The 23,348-nt window shown below is 40.9% G+C and overlaps 1 protein-coding gene and 1 non-coding gene across 2 annotated transcripts; one reads left to right on the plus strand and one right to left on the minus strand.

Annotated features, from left to right (window-relative positions):
• Positions 1-1,392: 1,392 nt before the first annotated feature.
• Positions 1,393-23,034, plus strand: LOC110537271 (zinc finger MYM-type protein 3). Its single transcript, XM_021623190.2, has 25 exons — positions 1,393-1,542; positions 2,461-3,527; positions 3,780-3,838; positions 3,925-3,991; positions 4,109-4,493; positions 4,679-4,859; positions 9,726-9,938; positions 10,040-10,190; positions 10,311-10,423; positions 11,011-11,097; positions 11,283-11,433; positions 11,567-11,739; positions 12,077-12,242; positions 12,505-12,554; positions 12,764-12,920; positions 14,325-14,440; positions 14,644-14,791; positions 14,891-15,040; positions 16,813-16,913; positions 17,498-17,645; positions 17,791-17,930; positions 18,060-18,174; positions 18,254-18,511; positions 20,977-21,091; positions 21,260-23,034. Exons 2-25 carry the CDS (start codon positions 2,468-2,470, stop codon positions 21,444-21,446), a joined length of 4,491 nt encoding a protein of 1,496 aa, XP_021478865.2. The 5' UTR covers positions 1,393-1,542; positions 2,461-2,467; the 3' UTR covers positions 21,447-23,034.
• Positions 21,579-21,654, minus strand: trnav-uac. Its single transcript has one exon. It is a non-coding gene; the product is annotated as a tRNA-Val (tRNA).
• Positions 23,035-23,348: the final 314 nt, after the last annotated feature.

Raw genomic sequence — 23,348 nt, forward strand, 5'->3', positions numbered from 1 at the left:
TATTGCGCCTTGCCTATGACGCTCATCCATATATCGATATGTACATATTCTTATTCCATCCCTTTAGATTTGTGTGTATTAGGTAGTTGGGGAATTGTTAGATTACTTGTTAGATATTACTGCACTGTCGGAACTAGAAGCACAAGCATTTTGCTACACTCGCATCAACATCTGCTAACCATGTGTATGTGACCAATTTTTAAAATTGTTATTTGATTCTAGATACCCGCATTATCCCCTATTCCCATGTTGAGACTGCTGCTACATTTTTTGACAGGGTGGTTGTCAGCCTCTGCTACCAACACCCATGACTAGTTATCCTCCATAAGTCAGAATACTGGAAGTGCGTGAGAAAAGCAAATAGGTCTACAAAACTCTTCTAAAATCTCACTGACATGAAGATGACCCTAGGTACAGGACCAAATGACCATAGTCAGATAGGGCCTTTGATAATTGTGATTGGCTCATTTGCTGTAGCGTAGAGAGCTCACGAGAAAGCTGTAGCTTGTGGATTTCCCTCCGTGGTCACTTTCGACACCTGTTGTTGATTTAACATTGGTGGAAAAGAGAAAAGATTGGTTGAAAATGACATTAGTAGTAGCTTTCATGCTAATTTAAAAAGTGTTTACAGATGGTTCCAAGGATCCTGATAGTGGATACACGGGAGCGGGAGTTTACGTTGCTGAATTTGATGTGCAGATATGTAGAAGACTAACAGATGGACTGTCTGTATACTCTGTCTGTATGCTGAACAGTTGGCAATGGTAGTTGCTCTCCAGTGGGTGAGGACGCTCAACCTATTAGAATTGTATTATGCTCAGATTCTTTGTCTGTACTGTGTAGTTTATCCTCTGGTAACTTTAATATGAGTGATCTACTATTGGAGGCATTGACTCTATTAAGGAGACTTGAGAGAGTGGTTGTAGTAGTGTGTTTCTGCTGGGTCCCAGCCCATTCAGGTGTGGGAGGGAACGGACTTGTAGACCAAGTTGCCAAATGGGCTTTAAACTAGATATAATTGATATTTGTGCTATATTGGGTAGAGGCTAAGATCATTTTTATAGACATGTAGAAGAGGTGGGACTCCCGAGCACTACGGTCGGTTTATATGCCCTTGCAAAGAAAGGTCAGTGGAACAAGATTCAAAAGGCGGGACAGGGTGGGGGTTTGTTAGAAGTTAGTAGGGCTCTTTTTTTCATGTTCTTAGGTTGGCATTTATATGCCCTCCAAAGAAAGGTCAGTGGAACACGATTCAAAAGGCTGGACGGGGACGGGGGTTTGTTAGAAGGGCTCTTTTTTTCATGTTCTTAGTAGTACATGATTAGGTAGAAGGGTTTCGTGTTTTTGTTTGTTTTGATCATTGACCATTGTTTTTTGACAATACACTCCAGTACAGTAGGTGGCGCTATGCACTTCTAACGTCTGTTTGCAGACCGCCATAGAAGAAGAAGAAGTTGTAGCTTGAAACTAGCCACACACCGCAGTTTGGTGGTGGTTGCATGCAACATTTTAGCTAGCTACAGCAACATTTCATATTTGCAGGTAAATGCACCATACTTTGTAGAAGTCTATCATAATTTATGTTTGAATCATTAATATTATATTTTAATAAAGTTACTGTATTAGAATTAGTTAGCTAGTGATTTAGTTTGACTGCTAGTTTGCATAAGGCAACGTTAGCTTCGTAACGTTAGCTAGCAGATAGCGTATTGGAAGCTAGCTAGCTATTAGCTAACGTTAGCCAGTAACGTTATTAGCGGTCTCTTTGCAGAGTCATAAAACATTATATGCTTACCATGCAAGTAGCGAGTTATGTCTATTGTATAGATAGTATTGAGATTCTATATATAATAATGGGCTAACATGTACCTATCTAGCTTTCCAGGTAGTTAGCTAAATAGCTAGCATTAGCTAGCTAGCATTCTAACTTGCAAAAATGGAGACGCCAGGTGAGGCGCGCCAAAAGGCAGCAACGTTGCCATAGCCAAACTAGCTAGGGGTTATTACTAGTTACCACAGCCACAGAGTAAAAATGGCAATATCGTAAAAAATAATGAAAACAAAAATGAACTTTTTAGGCTTAAATTAGGGTTAGGAATAAGGTTAGCAGTGTGGTTATGATTAGGTTTATAATCAGATTTTACGAGAAATTGTATAAATAGGCGGGGTTTAGCCATAAATGTAATTATTCCATTGTGGCTGTGGTAACTAATGACAACTGCTAGCTAACGAGTACCAAACTTTAGATAAATTGACCTAGCTAGCTAACTAGATATATGCCTTCACTTGTGTGATCTCGTGGTCTAGAATAGCGGATCCACAATAAACTAGCAACTTGTGGCTGTAATTTATCAAACCTACCACCACATTTGATTTGACATGAGTACAAATCGGTTGTCATGTGAGACTGAAGCAAACCATTGTTTTTGTTGTTTCGTTTCTCTTAAATTGTGATGTTAGGTGCAGTATGGAACCCTCAGAGCATCCAGAAACCTCAGCCACTTTTCAAATGGCCAATGAGAATGTACATCTAGACCTGCTATCCACACAGACTGATATGGACCTGTTTTCTGGGCACACTGATATGGGCCTTCTGCCTGCTCAGACTGATGAAGGCCTACTGTCTGCACCGAGTGATATGGACCTGCTGCCTGCTCAGACTGATGTAGACCTACTGTCTGCACAGAATGATATGGACCTGCAGCCTGCACAGACTGATATGGAGGTGGCCTACTCTGGCTCACTGGGAACAGAGGGACACAGTGGGGAGCAGCAGGCCATTGACGAGTTGACAACCTTTCTCACCCAATCTGAAAGAGAGAGGCTGAAAACTCAGGACAGTCTGAGCATCCTGGGGGACCCAGACTCACTGGAACTGTCCAAAGTCCAGGTGGAGGACTTTTACAGCCGCACAGTCCTTCCAGAACCATCAGACTTTCAGGAACCCTCAGTCTTTCCAATGCCCTCTGTCCTTCCAGAACCTTCCGTCCTTCCAGAATCCTCATACCTTCAAGAACCTTCAGGCTTCTCAGAGTCCTCAGTCTATCCAGAACCCTCATACCTTTCAAAACCCTCAGAGCCCACAGGCCTGCCAGAACACTCAGACTTCCAAGAGCCCTCCGGTTCAGCCACAGGCCTCAGTCAGGATGAGTGGGGCAGGCAGGGTCACACAGAAGCCTGGTCAGAAATGGGAGCTGAGCCTGGAACAGACAGACTGGAGGTCACCGAGGGAACTTCGACTGTAACTGGGACAAAGATGCCAGAGACAGGAGAGGAGCAAATGGACATAGTGCATGAAGATCCCACTGCATCTGTTCAAGATGAAGTTGATCCAAATATGCCTTCTATAGTCAGCGTAGAGAGCTCACACTCTGAGGATGGTCCAGGCAAAGAGGAAGCCTTATCATTCTATGGATTGGTGCCAAAGGTAGAGGGCACAGCAGAGAAAAAGAGTGAGAAAGAACAGCCTGTGGGGGGCGGTATGTCCCCACTATCATCCTGGGCCCAGCCATTGACACCAGGTGAAGGTGTGTAGTAACGAACTTTAGGTTTTTAGGCTCATAAGTTTATTAACTTATGTCACACATACATAGAAGTCTCAGTGCCACAAATAGTTTGAGATGGATAAAGGGAAATGCAAAACTTGATTTAGGCTTAATTACACATCTTTGAGAAACGATTAGCAATCACGTCTTCAAATAGCCATGTCAGTTTACATATAGTCTGCATCTACTATGTCATGAACAGCCTTTAGTTACTGATGATCGATTGTGTTTCAGCTGAGGAACAACCTGAAACTGAGGTCGCCGTCGAAGATCCAAATGGTCAAAAGACTACGGTAAAAAAAAAAACTTTACATGAATTCTAAACATTTTCTGTAAAATTAAGTTAATTACTGTTAGTTACTCTTCTCATTTATTGTAGGGGAGAAAGAGAGGTCGTCCTAATCGTGGAGAAGGGAGGAAAAATACGCAAAACATGTCTGATGGAGGTAAAACGTCTTTTGTAAATCTGCTTAGCTAATTCGTTTTACCTCGGTCTCAACTATCATGTAGGACTATTTTTCCAATTATATGATTATCACGCTGATCGTTGTCTTCTGCTGCAGACCAGCTAACGGACAGCGGTTCTGACGATGCAGCTGATGATCCGAGGGACACAGACTTTGACCCCGCACGGTTTGGCCTCCGCCGCTCCACCAGGGTCTCCCAAAGGAGCCAGAGCACTCCGCCCCCCCGCCTCATTTCCCCGAAGTTGTCTGGTCCTGCCTCTACCCCTGCGTACACTCAGAGGTCTGGAGGACCCCCTCCACCCCGGCCGCCACCCCCTCGCCAGCCTACTAGGGTCCTCTGTGCCAACTGCAGTGGGATTCTGCAGAGCGGACAGACTGCCTACCAGCGCAGGGGTCAGCCTCAGCTCTTCTGCAGCTCCACCTGCCTTAACTCCTTTGGCAAGAAAGCCCCCAAGAAAAAGCCCTGTGCTTTCTGTAAAAGGTAAGCCTCTCAATAGATATTCAATGAATGTGTTCTTAGTTTCTGCTATTCCTTCCAGTAAGGACAGTGGATTTTATAACATTCCTCATGCTATTTCATAGTAAAGTAAGTTTTAACGTTGTGCGTCGTTTTGATCTCAACAATATTTGTGAAATTTACCTCAAGGTTTGTGTCTTCTATTTTAGGGACATGGGGAATAGAAAGGACACCATGCTTGCACAGGTTGGCCAGTCACAGTCCTTCCAAGAATTCTGCAATAGCACTTGTCTTTCCCTGTATGAGGCCCGGCTGGAGAAGGGCCCGACACAGCCCCCAAAACCAAGTGCCCCTGCCCAAAGATGCAGCGTGTGCAACCACATGCGTGAGGTACCAAAGCTTTCGCCATAACATTTTAGATGATGAGCTCCCAGCCATAGCATATCTCTTAGTTGTCAATCAAATGTATTTGGCTTCAGTCAAATGGGTGGGCAGGCAGGCAAGTTCCCATTCAGTTGTCAAAACGTGGGTTGGCAGGCAAGCTGAAGAATGGTGAGCAGGTTACTTTTTCCGCATCGTTTATCTGTGCAATTTTGACGGCCAACTACAAGCTGAAAAAGTTTGAGGGTTTATCTACTGTTCCCTCATTAGATTTTTAGCTCATCTCGCTCTGGCTAACATTAGTTGTTGATCTGGTTGTTTTTGATGTACATAGGCACTTGAGGGGGAAAGAGCCTACCTTTTCATGGTTGTTTGATCAATAGGGCTGTAAAGTTCACAAATGTAAGAGGACTCCTGTCATGTTTACATATTTGCAGAAATCCATTCAGGTGGCTTTTGGCGAAAGCTTTCTAATAAACTTAAGTCTCACTGTTGCTACTGCCTGTAAGCACACAGTCCAGTCCAAAGTGAATGATGGCAGGCCCGTGTGGCAAATGGCTTATTTGCATATAGTCCTACTGTTGTGCACATTGGCTATGGTGCACCAGTCTGTAGAGTTCAGTCCTGGACAATACATATATTTCTATTAGGTTTTATTTACTGCAATGTCTATTAATTGTCCAAACGCATGGCTGCTTTTTAATTTTAAAAAAATAATGTATTTAACCTTTATTTAACTAGGCAAGTCTGTTAACCTTTCTAGCGCGCCCCTCGACAACATTCCGCTGAAAAGGCATCGCGCAAAATTCCAAAATATTTTTTAGAAATATGTAACTTTCACATATTAACTTGTTATGGCTGCAATCCCACTAACGGGAGTGTCATCAACAACCGCTGAATAGCATAGCGCTACATTCAATAAATGGGGCGGCAGGGTAACCTAGTGGTTAATTAAGAGCGTTGGACTAGTAACCAGAAGGTTGCAAGTTCAAACCCCCGAGCTGACGAGGTACAAATCTGTCGTTCTGCCCCTGAACAGGCAGTTAACCCACTGTTCCTAGGCCGTCATTGAAAATAAGAATTTGTTCTTAACTGACTTGCCTAGTTAAATAAAGGTAAAAAAATAAATAAATAAAAATATTACTACAAATATTTATATTCATGAAATCACAAGTGCAATATAGGAAAACACAGCTTAGCCTTTTGTTAATCCACCTGTCGTGTCAGATTTTGAATTTCTGCTTTACAGCGAAAGCAATCCAAGCGTTTGTGTAAGTTTATCGATCGCACGACAAAACATGAAGTACTCCTAGCATCAGAAAGTTTGGTCACAAATCAGAAAAGCAATCAAATGAATCGTTTACCTTTGATCTTTGGATGTTTTCACTTAACGAGACTCCCAGTTATACAACAAATGTTCCTTTTGTTCCATAAAGATTATTTTTATATCCAAAATACCTCCGTTTGTCGCGTTATGTTCAGAAATCCACAGGAAAGAGCGGTCACGACAACGCAGACGAAAATTCCAAATAGTTTCCATAATGTCCACAGAAACATGTCAAACGTTTTTTGATAATCAATCCTCAGGTTGTTTTTAAAATATATAATCGATAATATATCAACCGCAAATGTCTTTCACAGTAGGAGAGGGAAAAGCAATACCTATCCAAACTCTGTTGCGCGAGCAAAACTCGTATGACCACTTGACGCGATGTTATCGTTCTGGCTCATTTTTCATAATAAAAGCCTGAAACTATGTCTGAAGACTATTGACACCTTGAGGAAGCGATAGGAAAAGGAATCTGGTTCATATCCCTTTAAATCCAATAAAGGGAGGCTATGGAACATGGAGTTTTCAAAATAGAAGCCACTTCCTGTTTTGATTTTCCTCAGGATTTCACCTGCAATATCCGTTCTTATACTCACAGACAATATTTTGACAGTTTTGGAAACTTTAGTGTTTTCTATCCAATACTAATAATAATATGCATATATTAGCACCTGAGACTGAGGAGCTGGCCGTTTACAATGGGCACCTTTGTATCCAAGCTACTCAATACTGCCCCTGCAGCCATAAAAAGTTTTAACAAGTCCAATACAGCAAATGAAAGATAAACATCTTGTTAATCTACCCATCGTGTCCGATTTCAAAAATGCTTTACATCTAAAGCACAGCATATGATTGATTATGTTAGATCACCGCCAAGTTGAAAAACACACAGCCATTTTTCCAGCCAAAGATAGGAGTCACAAAAAGCAGAAATATAGATAAAATTAATCACTAACTTTTGATGATCTTCATCAGAAGGCACTCCCAGGAATCCCAGTTCGACAATAAATGACTGATTTGTTCCATCATTTATGTCCAAATAGCCACTTGTTGTTAGCATGTTCAGCCCAGTAATCCATCTTCATGAGGCGCAGGCACTTCATCCAGACAAACTCGAAAGGTTCCGTTACAGTCCTTTAGAATGTCAAACGATGTATGAAATCAATCGTTAGGATGTTTTTAACATAAAACATCAATAATGTTCCAACCGGAGAATTCCTTTGTCTTCAGGAAAGCACTGGAATGAGAGGTAACTCTGTTGGGAGCTCTCGTCATGAGACCAAGGCTCTCTGCCAGACCACTGACTCAAACAGGTCTCATGAGCCCCTCCTTTTATAGTAGAATCCTCATTCAAGTTTCAAAAGACGGTTGACGTCTAGTGGAAGCCCTAGGAAGTGCAACCTCATCCATATCTCAATGTGTATTCGGTAGGCCAAGCTTTGAAAAACTACAAACCTCAGATGTCCCACTTCCTGGTTGAATTTTTCTCAGGTTTTCGCCTGCCATATGAGTTATGTTATACTCACGGGCATCATTCAAACAGTTTTAGAAACTTCAGTGTTTTCTATCCAATACTAATAATAATATGCATATATTAGCATCTGGGACAGAGTAGGAGGCAGTTCACTCTGGGCACTCTATTCATCCAAAAGTGAAAATGCTGCGGTTAAGAACAAAGAACAAAAAGGTTAAGAACAAATTCTTATTTACAACTACGGCCAAACCCGGATGATGTTGGGCCAATTGTGCGCCACCCTATGTAACTCCCAATCACGGCCGGATATTATTCAGCCTGGATTCGAATCAAGGACTGTAGTGACGCCTCTTGCACTGAGATGCAGTGCCTTAGACCGCTGCGCCACCCTGGAGCCCATATTGCTATAGAATATTCACAAACGTCATTACCAAACACAATGTTTTAAAATGTGAAAATGACCATATCTGAGTAGTCAAACCAAAGTTTATTTGTCTTGTGCGCCGAATACAACAGGTGTAGACCTTACAGTGAAATGCTTACTTACAGGCTCTAACCAACTGCAAAAAAGGTATTAAGTGAACAATAGGTAAGTAAAGAAATAAAAACAACAGTAAAAATAACAGTAGCGGGGCTATATACAGTAGCGAGTCTAGAACAGTAGCGAGGCTACGTATAGGCACCGGTTAGTTGGGCTGATTGAGGGAGTATGTACATGTATATATGGTTAGTGACTATGCATATATGATGAACAGAGTAACAGTAGTGTAAAAGGTGGTGGCGGGACACAATGCAGAGAGCTCGGTCAGCCAATGTGCGGGGGCACTGGTTGGTCGGGCCAATTGAGGTAGTATGTATATGAATGGATAATTAGTGACTATGCATATATGATAAACAGAGAGTAGCAGCAGTGTAAAAAAGGGGTTGGTGGGGGGCACACAATGCAAATAGATGGGGTAGCCATTGGATTACCTGTTCAGGAATCTCATGGCTTGGGGGTAAAACTGTTGAGAAGCCCTTTTGTCCTAGATTAGTAGCTTCGTATTCTTTCTGGGTGTGTGTATGAACAGATTTTAATAGGATTTGGTGTTGCTAAAACGCTGTCAGTTCCATTTAAATAGACCAACAAGAGTTCCAAACCTCTCTGCCGAAACCAGTTATTTTTCAGTTTTCCCGTCCCACTCAGACCACTCCCAGACAGTCCTATCATAATTTTTGCTTGACTATTTTATTTGCAAACAATCAGTAAGGTACTTAATTGTTACATGGAAATGATTTGATATTGAGATAGAAATGGTGGCATTGGACCTTTAACACCGTATGACTACACTTCCACAATGCTTTGCTTATGGTTTAAAATGCTGTAGGCATTTTTGTTAGTCATACATTATATTGAAGCTATTTTAAAGACTGCAGCGTCTACTCTAGCAACAAGTCAACATTTTATGCTTACCTTGAAAAGCTGGCATAAGCCTTACTTGTTCTGATTTGAGTTTCCCCCACCATCTGTTAGTCATTTGTCAATTTGTACAATAAAATGTATTAAAAATAAGTAGGCACTTTTTAATGCCAAGCACTGCAAAACCACACAATAATGTGATTATGGTATACCTTCTTTAAAGTTGTCTTTCTGTTGGAAATGCTGGTTAGAGATCTGATCAGCACGCTTCAATTCGAGCTCAGTCAATGTAGTGTATGTGAAGTGTTTGTCACGTCATGGGCTTTTCCCAGAAGTAGTGACAAAGAATACTTAAACCCTAGTGACACACATTCCACTGTCACCTCATGTTGATATTTCATAATTGAAAAGATTTTGTGTGTAACTGGATCTATGCTGGGATTATGGAGTCTGCATGAGACAGGAATTCTGTCAAACTTTGAAATCAATATCGACAAGTTTATGCTGCTATTGAGTCTTTTTGTATGCTATGAGCAGGCAGCAGAATAAATTATAACCAACTACAAGATTTTGGTCGACTAATGGGAAATGAAAAAGGGTGGCATTATTTGAAGTTAGGATTGATAGAATTCAGCCCCGAGTTTCTTACCTTCCTTCCCTCTTCTGCCTCAGATCAACCATGAGGTAACCATGGGCAACATGATTCACCTGATGTGCAGCGATGCCTGCTTCAACCGTTTCCGCGCCACCAAGGGCCTAAAGACCAGCTGCTGTGACGCGTGTGGCACCTACATCAACACCTTCACCTCCCGGGCTGAGTACCTACTGCATGAGGGCCAACAGAGGAGGTTCTGCAACTCCTCCTGTCTCAGGCTGTATAAGATGGTGGGTGCTTATCTCTTCTTGAATGTACAGTCCTGTACTATTGAGTGATACGAGAGTGATTTGTCTGCTTTGTGTTTAATCAGTGTCGTCTTTGATTTCAGAAAAACACTAAGGTGCTCTCGTGCCAGTGGTGTAGGACTCTGTGTAAGAATTTTGAAATGCTGTCTAAAGTGGATCAGTATGGCAAGACCAGACACTTCTGTTCTTTGTGCTGTATCGCCTCACATAAAGTTAAAACTTCTGGGGACACAGGTACATTCTACTCTTCTTGTTTATTACTGTATTAATTCACCTTTGCTTAATCTGAATGTATTAACGTGATGTCTGACTTTGAATGGCTTTTCACTATTATTACATCTGCTTCTTTTCCAGTGCCCAGTGAAGCCTGCAGTTCCTGCAAAAGAAGCCCCTCTGAACCTTACTACTGTAAAACAAATGAGGCCGTGTACGTCTTCTGTAGCCCTAGCTGTTGGAGCAAATTTCAGGTTGGATAAATCCATACCCTTAATAGAGTTTGGACAACACTACAACCTACAGATGCATTGTCCAGTATTTAGTCACAACATGGTCTGCCAGATGTTTATACAACACTTTATTTTGTGTTAAACGTAAATTTGAGTACCTCAGTTGTTCAACAAAAAAAATTGGTGATGGATTCTAAAAGTGAAAAAGGGGAACCGTTAATATTTACAGTGTGATGCACAGGCTTGGCCGTAGGTGCCCGTTAAGCAGAAAATGCTAGTTAAAATGCAGACCAAGCAGCTGCAGTGGGGAGTTCAGCCTCACTTCTGGAGCCCGTTAAAATAAAAACTCATCATTAAGCTCTTTAGTGTGGAGAGGGTCACCCTTTGAAAGCTTTTGCCTTTATTCTACCGAAGAACCTATGAATTAGGGCTTGGTCTGTTTCTGCAAAAACCTTGCAATAAAATCTCTGAGAATGGGCTGAGACATTCTTGAGTCCCTCTTTGATACTAGTTCTGTGGGGTTGCTTGTTGTTTTTTTGCCTTGGCTTAATGTTTGCTGCTCATTCTCTTGTTAAATCTCCAATTAAGAAATATACTCTTCTTCACAGAGCAACAGTCCCAATGGAGACCTCTACTTCAACTGTCTCTCTTGTCATAACATGTTCAGTGGGGTACCAGAAATCCTAGACTGGCAGGTAATCAAAATGTGCATTTTACATACATTGTGCCAAAAAAAAAGTGGTTTAGTGAAAACGTATTTTTTTCAAGACTACTTCAAGAAGTACATCCAGGATTCTGTGTGGTCCTGTATGGCTCAGTTGAGAGATAATGGCGCTTGTTACACCAGGCTTGAATATATTATTATTTCGCTTGCTTTCAGGACTCAATATATCAGTTCTGCTGTAAGGAGTGCTGTGAGGACTACAAGCGTCTGAATGGTGTGGTTTCCGTGTGTGAGCACTGCAACCAAGAGAAACTGCTGCATAAGAAGATAAAGTTCTCTGGGGTGGAGAAAACCTTCTGCAGTGACGGTTAGGATGATGCATGCATTTCTGTGCTCATTTTTATATGCAATAGATTGTCGATTTACATGGAAACACTTTACTGTGTCTCTAGGCAGAGACTTATGTTTTTTTGTTGTCTCTTTTTTTTTTTTTTACCAAGGTTGCATTCTACTGTACAAGCAAGACTTTGCTCAACAACTGGGCCTGTGCTGTATAACCTGTACATACTGTTCTCAGACCTGCTCACGGGCGGTCACGGAGGAACAGGATGGCAACACATGGGACTTCTGCAGCGAAGATTGTAAAAGCAAATACCTCCTGTGGTACCTGAAAGTATGTCCGAACAATAACAATGCCATATTTACACCATGACCATATGACTGACCCGGAGAAGTTTTAAATGGCTGCCGGTACACAGGCTGCATTCAGTTCACCCTCTTTTCACTGCATTGTCTGTTGTATGGTAATATAGACACTTTTTGTTTGAGGAATGATAGCTTCAGAATGTATGGGCTAAACTGGCACAATATTGTCATCATGACAGAATGAATCCAGAATGTGCATGATTTGCGATCAAATTGTGTTAGCAGTGTCCTCTGTTACCAGGCTACAATGTATGTGCTGTATGTATGGTTTTTGTGTGTGTTTTGAGCTGTGTGTGTTCTCTTAGGAAGCACAGTGCCATGCCTGCAAGCGTCAGGGGGAGCTCCTGGAGACCATCCACTGGAGGGGAGAGATCAAACACTACTGTGACCAGCCGTGCCTCCTACGCTTCTATAGCCAACAGAACCAGCCCAACCTAGACACCAAGCAGGGCCCTGGGAGCCTGCTCAGCAGTGCGTTTGCTTCACATATACCAACACATGCAAACACAACACCCATACTGTATTTATCATAAACCCAGTCCATACATGGGAATTGTTTTTTCTAAGTATGCTGTGTTGTAATGTAATTGTTTGTTTGATTTTCACTGTTTGACATAATGTTACAAAGTTACTGCTATTGTTTTTGTGATTTCCCTAAATATCTGTAAAATGTAAACACATGTTAGTCTCAGTAATTCGCTGTTAAACTTGTATATGTTTACTGGACTTACAGCTCATTCCCCAGAGTCTACACCTCCCCCTGCAGCTATAAAGACAAGTGAAGTAAGTGTGCTTTTTGACTTGCTGCTCCAAAAGTTGGGGGGAAATGCTACCGAAAGGACACAAAAATAAAATTTACCACGCATACAAATGTATTCTCTGCTTGAAAAAAAATGTGATTCGATTTTGAAATAAAGCAAAGAGCTACTTTTCTCAAATTTCTGCTGAGTGAACATCCAAACATTTATTTATGTCAATGTTTGTTATTTCAGGCCACAGGAAGAGGCCTGAAGAGGACTGTAGCCAAGCCTGCTCCTCCCTTCACTCTACCTCTCTCCCAAAGGAACAAATCCTCCATGTGTAAACCCATGATGGCCACTACTGGTGTTGCATGTAAACCTGAGATGAAGTCCCAGAGTTGCCAGACAGGTAATGGCGAATGTAATCCCATGTCCCTTTCTGTAGACTGGTTGGCTGACAACATAACGAAAATGATGCGCAGCAATCAATGATTCTGAATGGTCAGCTAGCAACAATGACAGGAAGATGCCAAGTGGGGAATCGTAGGTGGTTCGTTTCAGCCCATTGTAGACTATATGACCAAAAGTATGTGGACACTTCCTCGCCAAACATGTCATTCCAAAATTATGTGAATTAATATGAAGTTGGTCCCACATTTGCGGCTATAACATCCTCCACTCCTCTGGGAAAGCTTTTCACTAGATGTTGGAACATTGCTGCGGGGACTTGCTTCCATTTAGCCACAAGAGCATTGATGAGGCCGGGCAGTGATGTTGAGCGATTAGGCCTGATTTGCAGTCGGCATTTCAATTCATCCCAAAGGTGTTCGATGGGAATGAGGTCAGGGCTCTGTGCAGGCCAGTCAAGTTCTTCCACACTGATCTCAAGACACCATTTCTGTATGGACCTCACTTGGTACATGGGGGCATTGTCATGCTGAAATGGGGGCCGGTTGCAGACGATTTTTACGTGCTTCAGCACTCGGCAGTCTCGTTCTGTGAGCTTGTGCGGCCTACCACTTCGCGGCTGAGCCGTTTTTTCTCCAAGACATTTCCACTTCACAATAACAGCACTTACAGTTGCCCGGGGAAGCTCTAGCAAGGCAGAAATTTGACGAACTGACTTGTTGGAAAGGTAGCATCCTATGTTGTTGCCATGTTGAAAGTCACTGAGCTCTTCAGTAAGGCGATTCTACTGCCAATGTTTGTCTATGGAGTTTGCATGGCTGGGTGCTCGATTTTATACACTTGTCAGCAATGGGTGTGCCTGAAATAGCCAAATCCACTAATTTAAAGGGGTGTCCACATACTTTTGTGTGTGTGTATGTGTGTATATATATATATATGTGTGTATGTATATATATATGTGTGTATGTATGTGTGTGTATGTATGTGTGTATATATATATATATATGTGTATATATGTGTGTGTATGTATATATATATATGTATGTGTGTATGTATATATGTGTATATATATGTGTGTATATATATATATATATATATGTGTGTATATATATGTGTATATATATATACATATACGTATATATACATATATATACATATATGTATATATATACGTGTATATATACATACAAGATCTATTCTTTTAAGAATCAATAGGTGTATATATCATTCATTTCTAAGTCCAAAAATGGATATTGCAGCTAAGGATTCTAGCTTTAAACGTAATATCCCTATGCATATGCTAAGAGCTTTATGTTAAATCAGGCCAACAATTATATATTATATTAGCAATTGCCAAAAAAAAAGCACCTTCATGGTTTTAATAAATGTTGTCTGGTTGTTTCAGATGATTTCTTGCAGTCCCCACCTGTGGTGTTGCCAGTCCCTGTACCTGTGTTTGTTCCTGTACCTTTGAATATGTACTCTCAGTACACTCCCATACCAATGGCCCTGCCTCTGCCGGTGAGTTGGTTTTGTCTAGGTCCTGTTGTGTATTGTGCAAAATTTACTCTAGGCTTATCGTCATTAATTTAGAGTCTAGAGTAACTCTTTGTTTCCAGCCAAACGTGTTCCTTATGGGTGCCTACACACGGCTGCAATCTGTGGTTCTCTAGAGTGATTGTCCTATTTGTCTGCTTATTGTTTTTCTTTTTATTCTCTGTTAGATCCCTGTCCCCATGTTCCTACCTGTCACACTGGATCATATCGATAAACTTGTGGAATACATAAATGACCTGAAACTCCAGATCCCATCTGATCCACTGGAGGCTGACATTCTGGCCATGGCAGACATGATAGCAGAGGAAAATAAAGGCAAGGGCTCCTCCGGATCTCTCTCTACTTAGTCAACTTGCCTTTGATGTTCTAGATATAATTATTGTAACTATATGGTGGCTATATGTGTTTATTTAGATCTGGACAGTGATCAGAAAGCAGGCCCGTTGCTGAGGGACTGCACCTTATTTGATTCTTCATCCCAAGATGACATCCTCTCCATGGCTGTCAATATGGCTGATGTACTGACTGAGCCAGGTCAAGACCCAGTAGATGAGCTCACCAAAGGCAGGTTCAAGCTTTATAATATGTCATGTCTAATGCAGGGGTCTCATACAGGTTGATAGCTCGCCAAACAATTCTGAAAGTACATGCATTTTTACATGCACGTTCCACCGCAAACTGTCATAAACAAATCGCCCAAGTATCAGACGCCGCAAGCTCCTTGCTACTATCTAATCAATGCAACATTGACATTATCCCACCCCTGGTTAGCAACTATTGGCTTAAAAAGACAAACCTAGCACAATATCTGCCAATTCATTTCCAGTAATATTTCCCCTGTCTGTGTGGTGCGCGAGCTTGTCTATCACTCTGTGTGTAGCCAGGTGATGTGATACCGTCTACTGGGTTGAAAGAAATACTTTCCCCAGAACCTTCTCAATTAAATGTTAACTGCAAAGCAGGCTTACCTGGCAGAAGTATTTCATGAGTTAGTATACCATTTGTTATTTGCCAACTTTGCCATGAAATGAGCAGCAGCGGTACAGAACCATCCTAGACGGCACATTCCTCACTCGCAATTAAAGGCCCATTGCACTCAATCCAAATGTATTACTTTTCTTCCAGACCTAAAAATGTTATTTTGGTTTGATTTAAGCATTGACATGGACTCCGAACATCCAATGTCATTGTTTTCTATGAACAATTGTAATTTTGAGATTAAAAAATATAAAAAAACAGAAAAAATAAAACCAAGAACATAATTTGGGAAAATATAAAACAGAATTTGGTACACAGATTTGATAGGGGCCCACTTAGTGTTTTATTAAATCCTTAAGTCTATTGATGCACCTGTGCTTCAATCTAAGTAACACAACAACAAAAAAACATAAAAATCTGTCAGTTTAAGCTAGATTTTTTATTTTTTTTTACATGGGTTTTTGTCTTAATCCACTGCAGTCGCACATGTCGGCCTTTCTGCATCTGCGGTGAAAGGTGGCCAAGCTACATCGGTGTTTGTCAAACCATGAGACATCCTGAAAATCGGTTTTCTCAAACGGTTTGGCCTAGAAAACTAATATGACCACTCTATGGAAAGATGAGACTCACAAACACGATGGTCTTCTCCATTCTGCTTGAAGTCGGTAATGCTGATGTGCCAACTTCTGTCTGTCGTGTCAACCGTTTTGGCTAAAAACTAATATGACCCCACTATGGAAAGGGGAGACTCATGAACACGATGGTGGCTGAAGGCAACCCATACAAATGAAAGGAAGTTTGGAGGTAATTTTGTGCCAACAAAAACAAGGGGTTAGTGGGGTTATGTGTCCAAAAAACATATTTCCTGAGGTTTCTTATCTCCTAGATATAGGACAGACACTTCAAAACCTTAATCATTATATATTTTTTTGTTGCTATTTTTGAATGTGTTATTCGGTGCATTTCTGTGGGCTATAGTAGTAAAGGCCAAATTCTATATTTTATCAATGTTTTTTCATCCCTAAAGGGGTCTCAAAATTCCAAATCAAATAGATAAATGATCCATATTCCATGTTAGCTTAGTAGAAATGCCCCCAACGACTTACAGGACCCCGGGAAGAGTTGCAGGGGAGAAGAGAAGAACAATGTGCCTATTTGAATGCTATAAAAAAAAGGAGTAGCTCGCGAGATGTTTCGTTTTTTTAAAGTTGTTCTAATGCGGTAAAAGGTTGGAGACCCCTGGTCTGATTAGTTTGCTTTGCTGCCTGAGATGTGTAAACGTACACTATAATTGCACACACTCTGTCAACAGTCTATGATATATATATTTTGTGTCGGTTCTCATTTGTGTTCTTTAGCTTCCCTGGACCTGAACCCCAATGTTGATTTCCTCTTTGACTGTGGGATGCCGCCTCATGCTACTTCAGCAGAGCAGAGCGCCGACGTCACTGTTCAGAAGGTATAATACAAGTGTATTTTGTCTGTTTTTTTCTAGATCTTACAATGACTATCATTTTGTATTGAATGAAATAGTGTCATAAACGTTCAACTTATTTGAGAGACGCAGTGGAATCGCATAGGATGCTGGACATCAGGAAAAAGCTGGCACCAACATGAGATGTCTTGGTGTCAGACTTACTGGGGAAAAGTGCTCATGTTCTGCATACTTAGACAGCTGCAACAGGGTCCCAAAGGTGAAATGGCTGAATAACAAATATATCCCTGGCGGAAGGCAGGCAGGCATGGTCCCCAACATACAGCTCATGTAACATAAGGCAACAGTCACAAAACCTACAAGATGGACTGTTTACCAATGAACAGTGTCCTTAAAACAAGAGAGTATTTGACATATATACTGAAATGTTTACTTTTGCGCTTTGGCGGTCTCTTGGACCAGACAAATTCTTAATGATCAATGCACGTGTAGAATTTATGTAATGTGTGTACTCGGAAGAGAATATGAGTAACTAACTAACCAACTACAGTAGCTACCCCTTAACAGGTCATAGCAGTGTGATGTCTAATATAGGCTTTGTGTCACAGGGACCCAAGCGTCAGGCCATGTCAGAGATGACCCTACACGATCCCCTGGACAGTCAGCCTCTCGGCGCTGGTTTGAACAGCTCCCTTGGGGTTAAAGCCTGGAGGTCATGGGCCCAAAGCAAGCACTCGGACACTGACTACAGAAAACGTAGGATATCTCTTGACTGGAACTTTAAATGTACCTGTCTTTGATAGCTCTGCTTTGAGTTTGATAGATCTCCTTTGAGTAAAATGGGCTGTAATGTTTCAATGTAATCCTGATAATAAAGTGCCTGTAATTTTCTCCCTTATAGAAAAACCATTAGACCTTCTCGTGTGTAGTCCTGAGGAACTGAACCATGGCCTGTCGCAGTTTGTCCAAGACATTGTTCATCCTAGAGGGCCGTGCTACAAACCTGACAGTGTATTTTACCTCTGTCTGGGGATTCAACAGGTCTTGTAGTTAATATTTGCAATTTGTGGAAGAGGGGCTTATTCAAATCTTACATGATTTTATTTTTTTATTATACAGTGTTCAACTAAAACATTTGAGCACAGTGGTCTTGTCTTGTATATTTTCCAGTATCTCCTTGAAAACAACCGGATGGTGAATATATTCACAGACCAGTTATATGTCACCTTCGCTGAGGAGCTGAATAAGATTGTCAGCCAATGGCTACCTTCCATGTCACCTAATGGTGAGTTCATATTTCTATTTTATTTTCACACATTTTGTTTGTGTTGTATTTGGGGTGTAAGTAATGTGTTTGGGTGCAGGTGGTCTCGGTTCTCGTGTCCTGGAGGAGCACCTGTGGGAGTGTAAACAGCTGGGTGTGTACTCTCCCTTTGTCCTGCTCAACACTCTCATGTTCTTCAACACCAAATACTTTGGTCTGACCACTGTGGAGCAGCACCTCCAGCTCTCCTTCTCTACAGTCACGCGCCAGGCCAAGAGGAGGTCTACACCACATGGCATGGTCAAGTCGTCTAGTGTCTGCTACCACCCAAAATCACAACACAAGAGAACAAGTAAAGGTAAGAGTTTGTGTGACTAGCCAGGTTTCTATCTAATTGATATATGCGAATATGATAAAATCTGCATAAAGAAAATGTGCTTTTTCCCACCAGTGTTGTGTTTCCACCAAACAGACTTGTTGCAGATAAGTCAGTGTGTGTGTGATGGCGTAGTGGACACAACATACTTTTCCGCTTAAATTTTCATGTACCGAATAAAAATCTAAAGTTCAATGTGTTTCCATTGCATTTTCAACTCTACTGATAGTTTTGTCACAAACTGTGCCTACTCTGGTCTTGGCACGTGTGCTGTAGCCAACAGCTCTCAGATACAGTGCAGGTAGGCTAGTCTACATGATGAGATTGCTATGGATAAGAGTGAGAATATTTGTCAAGCGGCAGTAAAGCATTGATCATCATGTTACCAGAATAAGACCCTCGATATTTATTAGAAAGGGGCATTAAGATCACCGTGCACTTTAACCACCCTGTAAAGTTCATCATAATTTATTTCATCTGTAGCCTAATAAACTGCATGCTTTCCCGAGTTGTAGTGAAAGGACCACACACCATATTATTGCGTGACTCTTAAGTTTACTTCTATATGATGGTTATTATGTCAATATTCACACATGAATGCGTTTCCACGGCCATTTCTCGCATAATTAATTATACCAACATTAAAAAGATCCCACCATGTCGAATGGACAAATTATCTGTCAGCATTTATAAAATTGTACCGAAACTACATGTCTCCATCACAGCTGTTGTGAATTAAAAATATATATATATATATATATATATATATAATTATGGTACAAGTCACAACACAACATTGGCGTTAATTTGTCATTTTCATGTCTGAGATTTGATTTGGTATAACAAAGCCCAGTGAATGAGAAGTGTTAATATGCTCCTTAGCCCAATGGATGATTGGCTAGTTGTCATTCCCAGTAACCAATGAGAGATTGTGTTGCTTTGGGTCATGGGTCTTGACCCCAGCTTGGGGTGGGGGGAGCAGGTTGCCTATCTTGAGTTGTACCACATTTCAGCTGAATGACTGGGGGCCTGACCAGGGCTAGGGTATGGAGTCATTTTACATGAATATCTCCAACTAGGTGAAATTAAATCTTTGCGTTCATATTTAGAATGTTTGAAAGTCTAGTATAGTGTTATGAGGTCCAGTTTAGTGGTAAGAATGTATTTTACAAAACATCCTAAAAATACTGTGCTTGTAGATATCATACGCTATTTCCAACAAAACATATTTTCAACTTCAGTAATTTATTTAATTTGTATGTATGCATTGTAGGATCTTTGCCTTTATCTGCTGAGGAATGATGGTTGACATTTGTCTTAAACCCAGGTTATAAGGTTATTATTAAATCCCCTTATCACTACAGTTTTTTTTAAATGCAATTAGATGGTGATGGGCAATTCTCTTAGGCAGGACCACCACTCCTAAACATGGTCCTGCTGACCTCCAAAGAGCTTCCATTGAAGATAAACTGTCTTCCAGCGATCAAATAACATGGTGCTAATGAGTTGTACTGCTTGGAGACCAACTCCTGTGAAATTGTCCTTGTGCCAGTTGTTTATTTAAAACATATAGGTTAGCCTAGACCCACATCTCCATCCTACTCAGTGTTTTTCTGATTACTGGCATGTTCTGACTGAAACATAATCACGTGTTTTAACGTAGGTCTATTTTCAACTTGGCCTGACCATTCTCTGGATATCAGTGTCACTAGCTAGATTCCTCTGGCTTTGTAGGTCAGTTTGAAATGGATCAGTTTGGTACTACTTTGGTGGTTTTATGCTGATGTATAAAATTAAAAAGAGGATTTTAGTGTGACATTGTCACCTGTTGACAGTTGGTGTTCTATGAGTGCTTGTCTTAACTATTCCAAATAACAGTGAGAGAGCTGTTGATGTAGGAGAAGGAAGTTGTTGTGCCCCCCCCGGTTGGTCCATACTGCTATTTGCAGTGTGTCGGACAGCTATTTATACCGCAAAGTGGAGTTCTCTGAAGAGCTGCTAAGCATGGGAGGTGTACCATGGTATGCGTCTTAGAACTGGCCCTGGCCATACACACTACAAACGCCAACCCCTGGCCTGCCACTGTTTGGGAAAACCAGGAAGCTAAAAGGAGCAACTCTTGAGTTGTGCAACATGATATACGAGTGTAAAAGATATAAAAGTGTTTTAGATGTAAATCAACGTTGGATGAAACATGTGGACTTGTGACCTTCATGACAGCCAAAAGTGCCTTTTTATGTAGGAAAGACCCTGTCCATTGCAAAATCATATTCATTTTAATGAAATTTTTAGAGTATGACAGACAGTGACATAAAAAACTAAACTGTTCCCCATAACTGTCTGGCGATCAGCTTAATCAGTTTAGCTTGGCACTAACTGTAGCCAAGTGTTAAAATAAACACCAAGGGAAGTGAAGTGAGCGTGTACTCTGTTCTGTTTACACACAGAGGGCGGCTTGGGAAAGAGGAAACGGGATGAGCCTTCTGAGCTGGAGCAACAAGAGAACCGGTTGAACCCTCTCAGATGCCCAGTCAAATTCTTTGAGTTCTACCTCTCCAAATGGTAAGCAATGTAGACTGGCCAGGTACGCACAACTGAAACGCCAGTTAAAGGACTATCCCTGGGTGTCATAGATTCTGAATGGGTTTGATACATTGCAATGAATAAATTTAAACTGTATAGTTTATTTTGTTAGATTCACATATGGTGTCTGTCTTTGTGTTCCTACAGCTCAGATGGTGTGCGGAGCAGCTGCAGTGCGTTCTACCTGCAGCCAGAGAGCACATGTATGGCTGAGAGTCCTCGCTGGTATTCTGACATCCCCATGGACAAGGGCAGGCTGGGAATTATGCTCAACAGGATCCTGGCTGTCAAGGATGTCTATGATGAGCACCCGGGACAGGGAGACATGGACTGACAGCCACGCAACAAGTTTATATATTGATGCTGATGTGGAAGCCGCTAGCACAAGTTACTTTTTCCATTTTTTTAATTTAGTAATTTAGACGCTTTATCCAGAGCGACTTAGTGAGTGCATACCTTTTCGTACTGGTCCCCCGTGGGAATCGAACCCACAACCCTGGCGTTGTAAGCACCATGCTCTACCAACTGAGCCACACAGGACCCACAAACCTGGCATTGTACTAACTACAATTTAGTTGTTCCATGGTTGTTATATCACCCCTACACAAATAGTTAATTGAGCATTTCCCCCATAGAATTACCATTGTAGCTAGATCTGTATAGAAACTATATTAGCACTGCCGTATACCACCCTCAGTTCAGATAATGTATTTGGAACGCTTAGGTACTTTGGGCATCGTCAAAGACATCTAGTTGAAAGGTCTGGTTTGTATTGGAAACCCATATATTTGTTTGTTATGAAGTGTGCAGAACAGCTGTATAAAAGTACTTTACTTTAGTTCATAAAACTATTTAATTGACACTGCATTTAACTCCCTATGCCAGCCTCACTGGATTTTGTTTCATTCAAAAGCTTAATGTTCATACACTGATAACATAAACAGTAATGTTCAACTTAAACACTTTAAATCTGTGTTTACCCTGTGGCCAGTGAGGTGGAAACCATTTATTGCTGCCGGAGATGTTCACATGTACAGTATCAAGAAACTCATAGTCATGGCAGACGTTTTACTTCATAGCTAATGTGTATATATATTGCCCCTCATAATTCCTTATTGTTACAATCATATAACCAACCGTTCATTAAACCACACAAAAGAAGCCTAACTTCATGATAGAAATCTTTTATTTTAAACTTTTTGATCCTGCTTAATTGTCTTTCATTTACAAACTTACGGTATAATGCATTTTATGTCCTGAATGTCTTGAGAAAAGTTGATTATGTACTATAAAGTTTATTTTCTGTCTTTTTCTAATTGAAGGAATCAAGAATGAATGTCTTGTACAAATTCTTCATAAACAACAGTTCACTATTCATGGTTGTAAAATCAAATGCATGCTTTATCTTAACAGACAAATGTAAGCTTTCTAGTGGGTAGTCTGTGCCAAAAGCATTACACAGACGAGCAATTGCTTTGGTATTATTTCCCATCAGAATAATCGGCATATTATGGGTTTATAAGGAAACAACTTGTTTTGGAACACTGAAATATTATACTGTGCATGGCAAATGTTTGGCTGATGAGAGAGAACCTCCAACAATTACTGTTTGCATACCCAAACTAACTCGTTTATGAAGATTTGTACTTCGATTGGCCTCTCTCTTTGCAGTCAGACTCACTGGCAACCCTCTCCAGTTAGCATTATGGCACTTGTCCTTTACCTCTGGGAGTTGTGCAAGTCAGACTTGGGTCTCGTCGGTTGACCAAGGGATTGTTCTGTACAGTAACATAACAGGAGCCCACCTCTGTTTCTAGCACAACACATGGCATCTGACATCCTTTTCAGTTGAAGTTACAGTTTGAGGAGTGAAATGTTTCATGAGAATTAACTACCTTGAACAATTAAACAAAATGATCATATGCCTCTACAGAAGGTTTTTGTTACTGGCCCCTGACAAATGAGGTGAACTATCCTGTTTTTTAAGTCTGTTTTCACCCCTCAAATTCCCACTTTAGAAGGTTTCTTATTCATGTAAAATCTGGTATACAGTGGGGCAAAAAAGTATTTAGTCAGCCACCAATTGTGCAAGCTCCCACTTAAAAAGATGAGAGGCCTGTAATTTTCATCATAGGTACACTTCAACTATGACAGACAAAATGAGAAGAAAAAATCCAGAAAATCACATTGTAGGTATTTAATGAATTTATTTGCAAATTATGGTGGAAAATAAGTA

This window comes from Oncorhynchus mykiss, chromosome 12, assembly GCF_013265735.2.
Source record: "Oncorhynchus mykiss isolate Arlee chromosome 12, USDA_OmykA_1.1, whole genome shotgun sequence".
NCBI classification, from domain to species: domain Eukaryota; kingdom Metazoa; phylum Chordata; class Actinopteri; order Salmoniformes; family Salmonidae; genus Oncorhynchus; species Oncorhynchus mykiss.

What these genes read in the sequence shown, in the direction of transcription:
- LOC110537271 (XM_021623190.2), top strand. Translation starts at nt 2,468, where the DNA reads ATGGAACCCTCAGAGCATCCAGAAACCTCAGCCACTTTTCAAATGGCC. An exon ending in GCCATTGACACCAGGTGAAG is followed by an intron (nt 3,528 to 3,779) that starts GTGTGTAGTAAC and finishes ATTGTGTTTCAG; the next exon opens with CTGAGGAACAACCTGAAACT. An exon ending in GATAGCAGAGGAAAATAAAG is followed by an intron (nt 14,792 to 14,890) that starts GCAAGGGCTCCT and finishes GTGTTTATTTAG; the next exon opens with ATCTGGACAGTGATCAGAAA.